Source organism: Alligator sinensis, unplaced genomic scaffold (genome assembly GCF_000455745.1).
Source record: "Alligator sinensis unplaced genomic scaffold, ASM45574v1 scaffold149_1, whole genome shotgun sequence".
In the NCBI taxonomy this organism is placed as follows: Eukaryota; Metazoa; Chordata; order Crocodylia; family Alligatoridae; genus Alligator; species Alligator sinensis.
Window position 1 is genome coordinate 668316 of NW_005842823.1, and position 8927 is coordinate 677242.

At 46.5% G+C, this 8927-nt stretch overlaps 1 protein-coding gene and 1 long non-coding RNA gene across 2 annotated transcripts in view; one reads left to right on the forward strand and one right to left on the reverse strand.

Moving 5' to 3' along the window:
• LOC112547946 overlaps positions 1 to 5243 on the forward strand; it is a 6450-nt gene extending 1207 nt beyond the window's left edge. The window contains exon 3 of the long non-coding RNA XR_003091742.1: positions 1026 to 5243. This is a non-coding gene — a long non-coding RNA (uncharacterized LOC112547946). The remainder of the gene's footprint in view (positions 1 to 1025) is intronic.
• Positions 5244 to 5316: 73 nt separating this feature from the next.
• HOXC9 (homeobox C9) lies at positions 5317 to 8668 on the reverse strand. The gene is made up of 2 exons (XM_006035342.3): positions 7872 to 8668; positions 5317 to 5964 (listed from the first exon to the last, which is right to left on the reverse strand). The coding sequence occupies exons 1-2, from the start codon at positions 8431 to 8433 to the stop codon at positions 5720 to 5722; spliced, it is 807 nt and encodes a 268-aa protein (XP_006035404.1). The 5' UTR covers positions 8434 to 8668; the 3' UTR covers positions 5317 to 5719.
• Positions 8669 to 8927: the final 259 nt, after the last annotated feature.

Consider the following 8927-nt stretch of genomic DNA (forward strand, 5'->3'; position numbering starts at 1 on the left):
GTATTTTCTGCACTGGAAGTAGTAACCATTCATTGAGATCTTTCACGTGAGAGCCTTCATTTTATGACCGCATGAAGGAATTCGCCCATTAAAATATAGCATCCCAACCAACAGTCCTGGACCTCCCCCCCCCCCACCTCTTTTCTGTCTCGGGAGGGGGAAGTTTGCAAATAAATATTTCCCTCATCTTAAAAAAAAAAGGAACTGGAGAGGAGCCCATCAGGAGAGCGCCTCTACATGATCCTGGGAGATTGAGTGACAGTGTCGCCTTTACAGGGGACAACCCCTCCCTTCCAAATTTGCCCCTAAGCTCTTCCATTAAAAAAAGGGAGGCAACTCATTTCAGACCAAATCCAGGAAATGCTTCCTCATCTGAAGAGTGAAGGAGGAAAATACATTCTGAAACCCGACTGGCGAAGAGATTTTCAGGCTTTCTTATCACCCCCCTCCCCAAACAGCAAAGTCCAAATCCCTGTGCCTTGTGACAGCAATCGGTTAAAAATCTCTCGTGAGATTGTAAGGTGGATGTGTTTTTTTTAGCAGATCTCTTACCAATAGGAAGAAGGGGGGGACAAGGGGACTCCTTCCTTCCAATGTTTATTAGCCTTCCCAAATCAAATAAATAGGCACGTGTTGTCTTTGGAAAGGCTTCATGGACTGGGATTTGGATGATTTCCCCCCCCAAATACACAATGACCTGTATCAATGGGAAACATCAAAGGGAGAGAATATTTCAAGGAAATATTCCTTGATATATCCTCCATTCAAAGGAGATAATATTTCAAGGAAAAGATATATGGACACTGAGAAACGATTACCCACAAATTAAAAAATAAAGAGTAAACACGGTGGGATTAACAGGTCGATTTTAGCTTGAGAAGCCACGATGTTGACCCCCCCCCCTTCCCCCCCAGAAAATAGCAAATAACATGGGGGAAAGACAGGTGGGAATAGAAGATTTAATTAGCAGCTAATAGTCGAGCTATTTTATATAAGTAGCCTCCCTATAATGCCCACTTTTCCAGCCCTTCTAGCTAACCATGCTGGGAATGGATTGAATCATCTGGAGAATGAGGATCCCAAGCTATTCCACGATGTGGCTGGAAAAGAAAAGATGTCAAATATGGGGATGATTTGAATTGTATCTCCTAGAAATTGAATTTTCTCCCCCCCCCCCAACCGAATACGCATTTGTGTCATAATCAAAGAGGCACTGGGTAGTTGAGTCATATTTGTTTAATTGCGTGAGAGCTTAACAATAAATGTTTCCCTTCAAGGTCTGTTTTTGGGGGTTTATTTAAAGAACCACACACACACATCAGATCAGTGATATGCAATCCTCTGGGCTTTAAAAAAAAATCGTGACATTTACGGTGCTGCTCTTTGTCTCTTCTGCGTTGTGTTTTGTGCCTCCGTGGGAGTTTGTGGAGCTCCGCGTTTCCCATGTTAGTTTGTGTATGCCTGCTTTGCAATGTAGCTTTATAAATACAACTGTATTGTACTTTAAGAGACTTCATTGTACGGATTTCGGGTTTATTCCCCACCTCCCTCCCCCTTTTTCTCTTCTGCTTTGCAACCCAAAATGTGATCGCCTCCGCTATTCTTTCCCTTCGCCAAGAGCCTCTGCAACATGTGTAACGTGTGTTAGCGCTAATAAAGAACAAGACTTCAAACAAAGCAGCTTTCTCCTCAGCATTTTATGTATTTGCTAGTGGATGCTGGACGGAAGGTGTCTCATCAGCTATAATTAATTTACGATGGTCTGAGCTTTTCCTTTTCAACCAGCTATCTCTTGCAGAGATGATCCTTTTATTTTAGAATCGCACAGACCCCGGGTCCTTGACAGTTGCTTAATGCGTTTGCTTCTCCAGCACACATTAGATGTTAATTTACAAGTCATAGGTGAGGGAATGGATACATATTTGTTTTGATTTGGGGTTTTTTTCCTCCTGAAACCTTTCAGAGGCCTGTGGATGCAACGGCACGCTTTGTACCTCCCCGGGCCCGACTACTTCTAATATTGAACAACAGCGCCATCGTGCGTTGGCTTCCTCCAAGACACCTTGTATTCGGAACACAAAAAAAGTCCCTTCTGTCATTAAAAAGAGAGAGAAAAGGGAAGGGGCGGGGGGAGTCTCCTCCGCAAACACATCCAATTCGGGCTAAAAAGAAAGCCAAAGAAAACCCCAAACGGGTTGCCTAAACTCCAGGATGCGTGGGGATAATCAGGAGGCATTTTATAACCAACAATTACATGCATTGTTGATTTACCAGGAGCTTTGCAATGACCCCTCACCAAACAGTGCGCCTGTGGTTGTTGTTATATCAACGCTGCAGTGGGTGTAGCGGATTGGGATCCCCTCCCCACCCCCTTCTTCTTTTCTGCTTAAGGATCCCATAAAAACTAAGGCCCGATGTGTACACACACAAACACCCTCCTCCAAACTGCAGTGCTTTTATCAGTTTTTAACTGAAGGGTGGGGGGAGTTTCCCTCCCCCCTGCTTCCCTTTCCCCCTCTCCTCTCGTCCAAGGGGGGTCTGTTGTTTGTAGCTTGTAGACAAAACATTCCAATAATCTGGTTTCAAAGAAGAGAGCACCCACCTTATTTAAACCATAAAACAATTAAAGCCAGACGTCTAGCCAGATCTGAAGTCCTGTTTTGTTCGCTCCTATTCAGCGCGCATAGCAGTGAGACAAACAGAGTTGTAAAACTAGCATTTTTGCCCCCCTCTTCCTCTGCTGCGGAAGTGCACCTATGGACCGCTTTCAAAGCTGCGGTATGCTGGCTTTGTGTGTGTGTGTGTGTGCGTGTGTATGTGTGTGTGTGTGTGTGCGCGCCTTACAAACAGATCGTCCTTTAAAACAACCACACAAAAAAATACTACAGCAGGAAAATAATGACATGCACCCGCACATATCCCTTCGCCAGCCCCTTGCACCGGAGCCTTTTCGATCCCATTCAAGGACTCAAGCCCACCTTCTGCTTTGTGTGCTCATGTCTTCTTCTTTTTCTTTTTTAATTCGGGTTATTTTTAGCCCCGTTGCCTGTCTCCTCAACCTCCCAAGGCAGCACATTCCAGTCCTATGGTCAACGCCCCCCCCCGCCCCGCTTCCCCCTTTGCAGGACCAAATGCCACTTCTAGATATGGGGGGGTGCTACAGAAGCCTTGCCCGTGAACTGGGACTGCAGCAGGGATTTAAAAGCAACCAAGGCAGCAGGAACAAAAGACAGCCCCACCGCACTTAGCTGGAGACAAAAGGGGTCGGATTCTTCCCTGCCTCTTGGGCTGCCTGTGTGGGTTGCCTGTGTGAAGGCTACGAGATGGGCAGGGCGAGGGAAGTTTCTTGCGGTCGCCTGGGGGATGAGAGTGCTTTGAATTGAAGGGGACAAAATTTGGGGGGGGGGGGCATACATCATTGCTTTCCACCCTTAGCCCCAGCGTCTCATTACATAGGCATCTCCAGAGAGGTGGGTCCGAGGCTGCTCGCAAAGTCCCTTGCTAAAGGGGAGAACTCCCCCAAAGCAAAGGATCCTTTCCCCACCATCACCCATGACTGCAAATACCGTGTTCAGACCCTCCCGGCTTCTTTCAATCGAGGTTCCTGAGTGAAGGGGGCAGGAGGAAGGGAAATAAAGACATGAATGGAGTGGGCTAGTTGTTTTTTCAGTCAAATCAGCTCTTTTAGCCCCTCGGTCTACTACAATATTGTTACCCTGAACATTTCCCTGGGCTCCTTAAGATCCTTGCAAACGTGGGGCTTCTGGCTTTGCAAGGATGCTGAGGATGCTGAGATGAATGTATCTCGCCCCTTTTGCACGCGCGCACACACACACGCACACACACACACAAGCCCTGGCGCAGACAAATCCATAAGCCAAAGCCCCCTCCACATGCCAAGGGAAGAAATATGAAAGAGCGATATTTTTCTGAGCTCCCCGGGTAATCGCTTCCAGATTTTTGTATTTTGGGAGCGCCTGGTTTGGAGGCGACAAACATCTCCCCCCAGCCTGCTCTGGCTTTGATTAGGAAGATTAAAACAGCGCCCTGCTCGTTTCATTAAAGAAAAGGGACCCGCAACAAGTTTTTATGATGAAACATCCCCGGCTGCTCGTTTTTTATCCAGCCCCTTCCAGCTCTCGGGGATATCAGCCATTGAGTGTCTTTGGGCAGCGCCTTCTCCTGCTTTTGAGCCAGGGAAATCGCCACGAGCCACCATCCAGCCTGAACGCCCCCCTCCCCTAGCCCCTTCTCTACGCCTCTGCTTGCCTTTGCAAACAACCGCTGCTGGGGACAGGGGGGTGGAAAACAAGGGAGACTTTTAACCCCCAAATTCACCACCTCGTGCACATCCCCTTCCCCTCTCCTCATTCTTCTCATAACCTATTATTTTTTACAGTCCTCTCCCATCCACTGCATTGTCCTTTGCCAGGCAAGAAGGAGCCTGTGTGTTGCAGGAGCTCCAGAAACCCCTCTCTAAGTCCCCGCACTTCAGTGCTAACACGCAGCAGTTGCAATACAGGCGGTTGTCAAACAGAGCAATGTTGCACACTTCCCCGGCATACATATTTAATCTTTTACATATACTTCGATTGCCTGGGGTCATAAATTAGCACAATTAATTATCCCAAACTAAAAATTTATGGCACGGATAACCCTTACCTAAACGCATTTTATGATGATACTATTAAATATAAAATGTTGTGAGCGGAAGCCAGTCTCTTTTTTTTCCCCCTTCCCCCCCTCGCCTCCATCCCTTCTTCATTCGCTTTCTGCAAGACGGTGGGTTTGCACATATGCACACACAGCACACACACACACACACACACATACACCCTCCATTTCAACAGGCTGCGATTTCTTATCAGGGCTAAAATTCCCTGGCGCGATTTTGCAAGGGCTTTTAAACAGGAGGAGGAACCACACATTCCCCCGTGCACGTTGGTAGTTGCTATGTTTAAATAAAGGACACCTACAGGATAAGGATTTTTTTTTTTTTTTAGCATTTCTTTTCTCTCTCTTTTTTTTTTTTTTTTTGTGATGTTAGGTATATATTTACATAAAGCTGCTCAACTATAGCAAAACGGAACAATATTACAGAACGGTGAGACAGGAAGAAAATACACAAATAAGTACACCAAAAAACGTCCAAACACTATGACAGAACATTATGGAGTGATCTCCCCCCACCCGCCCCACCCCAACCCCTTTCTTTTCTTTATTTTTCTTCTTTTCTCTCTATTTTTTTCCTCTCCCCCCCCCTTTTTTTTTTGTACAAAATATGCACTCACAAACTCAAGAAATTAAAAAATAAAACACTGGAGAAGTTTTAAGTTACGGAATAAAATACTAAATTAAAAAAAAATTCAAGTACTTTTTTTTTTGCTTGTTTTCTCAAAAAGGACAAAACCGAACCAAAAAAAAACCCACCCCAAAACAAACCCCCAAACTAAAAACGACCTCTGGTTTTATTACTGAGCTGCATCTTTATAAAAGCAGGGTGCGTCCAACGGGTTTTGCTGTGTTTGCCTAATTCTAAACACTCATCAGCACATTCAAAGTCAGAAACATTTCGGACCAAAGAAACAGCTTTTTTTCTTCTGTCTTTCTTGCTTTCTTTCTTGCTTGCTTGCTTTCTTGCTTGCTTGCTTTCTTGCTTTCTCTCTCTCTCTCTCTCTCTCACCCTCGTTTCTCTTGCACTTATTGGACTCTGCCAACTTTATTGCTGTTCCTTATCGGTTTTCTCTTTATTCATTTTCTTCATTTTCATTCTCCTGTTTTGAAACCAGATTTTGACTTGGCGTTCAGTGAGGTTGAGGACCCTGGCTACTTCGTATCTCCGGTCTCGCGTGAGGTACATATTGAATAAAAACTCTTTTTCCAGTTCCAGGGTCTGATATTTTGTGTAGGGGCATCTTTTCTTCCTTGTGGAGCGTGCATGAATCCAATTCGCGACGGGGTTGCCTGGGAAAGAAGATAGAGAGAAAAATTTTCCCCCCAAAATATATATTTATATATATCCTGATTTTCTTCCTCACCTCCCCCCTCACCCTCCAGCGCCCAGTCCTTTCCTCCCATACCCTTCCCCTTAAAGAAACCTGTTTAATTAGGGAATATTAGCTAAATATCTCCAAGTGACCTTCAGAAGAGTTTAAAATGTTTATTTTGGAGGGACCATTTCCTCTCTTTTCGCTGTTGCTTGCACATAAAAGTTTCAGTAAATAAAACTCTAGCAATGGGCTTAAAATAATAATGATCCACATGAGCTCTGGTAGGAGTAATCTAAGAACATAGTCATAAAAAGTCAAAATTCCCACCATTTCACAGGCCCATAAACTCTCTTTACAACCCATGCCTCCTGGAGAAGTCTACCAGCTCTGGATCGCCTGGTTTATTTGTTTTAATATCTTGAGGATGACACAGGATAAACTGACTGGCTCCCTGAACCAGTTTTGAAGCCTCAAAAAATCCTCTCCTTCTTTCTGCTGCCCCCAGCCCCACTTTGTTAGACCTGGAACCGTGACAAAAGTGTGTGAGCTTTAAAATGATATCTTTCATTGCCCTCCCCACCTCCCTCTTTTAAAAGAGCTTCTCCCCAGCAAAGGGGAATATGCTCCCAGGTTCAGCTGCACGTTGTATCCTAGCTCTGCCTTACAGAAGGAGCTCTGCTGATTTCTATCTGGAGATGCATCGATACAGCTGGGATTGGACCCACACGCACCACACAGGCTCCTAATTTATAAATCAACATTTGATCGGATTGTTAGGCCAGAAGGTTTAATAAACACATGACATGCTTATGTTTGTGTGTGTGTGTGTGTGTGTGTGTGTGTGTGTCTGTGAGTGTGTGTGCGCGCGCCTGGATCTGGGCAGCCCCACAGCCACGCTCACATAGATGCGTATGGAGGGGGGGTCTCTTCCAGGTGCCCCCCAAGAAGGGGGGTCCCCGATATAAGTGGGGTTCCCTGACTTGTGCCTTCCCTGAGCTGCTCGTGCTCACAGAAGCAACTGCCTGTGCTTCAGGGACACACGTGCAATTTGAACTGAGAGTTTTATAGTGTGGAAAAAAAATGCTTACATTTGTCATGGGGTAAGAGGCATCTCCTTCCACTAATTCCCTGCTATGTTCAAGGTTTCCTTGAACATCCCACCCCCCCCCTCCCCTCCTTTCTCCCTGAGACTAAAGAAGATGTTTCTCCAAGTGGATGGTCCAGTGTCCTGCCTAAAGATGCTCCTTTATTTATCCCTATAGACTCTCCCCTGCCTTTCTTCTTCCAGCTCCTCACCCTCCTGGCTCAGCCTTCGCTGGGGACAGCCTGCCCTTCCATTGCTTCCCATGTGTTGGAGGCTTGTAAGGGATCCTTCCCTGAATGGCTTGTATATTTAGACAGATCTATAATTTTCCTCCCTTTGCACAGAGCTCTGTTTATTCTGGGATCTTCCCTCTCTCCACACACCCACACCAGGGAACCAGCTCCCAGCCAGAAGGGAGCTGAGCCCAACTCCTTTTGCTGTTGGGAAGTGGGAATATCTGCAAGCCAAAGAGCTGCTTTTTTTTTTTTTTTCTTTTTCTTTTGGTGGAAGGGGCCGGGGAAGGGGGGGGCAAGGAATATTTTATCAAAGAAACCAATAGCTTCCCCCCTTCTCCTGTTAGAAAATAACCCAAACGCTCACGGCTCGGTCTTAGCTTCTCCTAGAGGGCTTTCTTTTTCCTTTATATTTTTCTGTTCTTTTATTTTATTTTAAACCCAGCTCTTCCTGGAGCCTCGCAGATTTAGGGGACGGCGCTCTAAAGTAATTTCATTTTATTGAGTACTGTACTAGAGGCTATAATGCCTTCCCGGTTGTAAACAAGAATGACTTCAACTTACTAGGGTCTAATTCGTTCTTTTCTTCTTTGTGTTTGCTGGAAGCGATGGTTTCAGATTCCGGGGATGGAATTGTCTGCGGTGTTCTGTCTCTCAGGTCACCCGGGGATCCGTACATATAATCCGGATAACCTCGCCCGTCCATCGGGCCACATTCCGCCCTCCGGCCGGGGAAAGCGTCCGGCTTGAGTCCGTAATGCCTGCTGCTGGGTGGGAAGCCTGGGAAAGACACAGCGCCGGAGATGGGCTCTAGCCAAGTGCGCATATACCTGGTGTCAGCCCCTATGTGCGGCTGGTGCGTATACGGATGGTAAACCACGGACGACTGAGAATGCACGGGAGCCCAGGAAGTAGTAAACACGGCCGGTTTAGGGGCGAAACTGCAGGACGGAAAGTCGGCACAGTCCGGTACCAATCCTGAAGGTCTGGCGGCCGCGGGGTGCGAGCCAGTGGCGGGGAACCTGGACGCCAAGAGCTCGTCGTTCTCATGACTTATCAAGGAATCTACATAATAGTTGCTTATGGGGCCCGAAGCGGACATCCTTCCCCCCTCTTTTACATTCATAAGATTATTGTATGAACTGTATGTGTACTTTTTATCTTCTCATAGAACAATCAGGGCAGGTAATTATTTTTTCAGCCTTTCCCAGTTGGCCATTGGCTCCCCGCGCTCACGTGATTGTATTTACCCAAAAATATCGCGCGGATCAATCCGCAGGTCTTTTTTTAATAGCGCCTCGGCGACCTGGCTTTTCACGAAACTCTTGAAATAAGGCAGATATTAGGAGGCACGCAGCTTGCATTTCATTAGCGAAAGGTGGCTTTCCCTCGGTGGCTGGGGAGGGGGAGGGGAGGGGGGGGGGCTCTCCAGCTGAGCAGCCGGGAAGGTGGGGAGGGTAAGGTAACCCAGGAACTATTTCTTGACGTAATTTGTCTCTGTCTTTTTGCTTCTGCAGCTTGTATTCTGTAATGGATACATTACACGGAATATCAGTAAAAAGACATCGCTGGGAAGTCTAGGAGAGTTCAGCCTCGACACCCCCCACCCCCTTTCCCAAG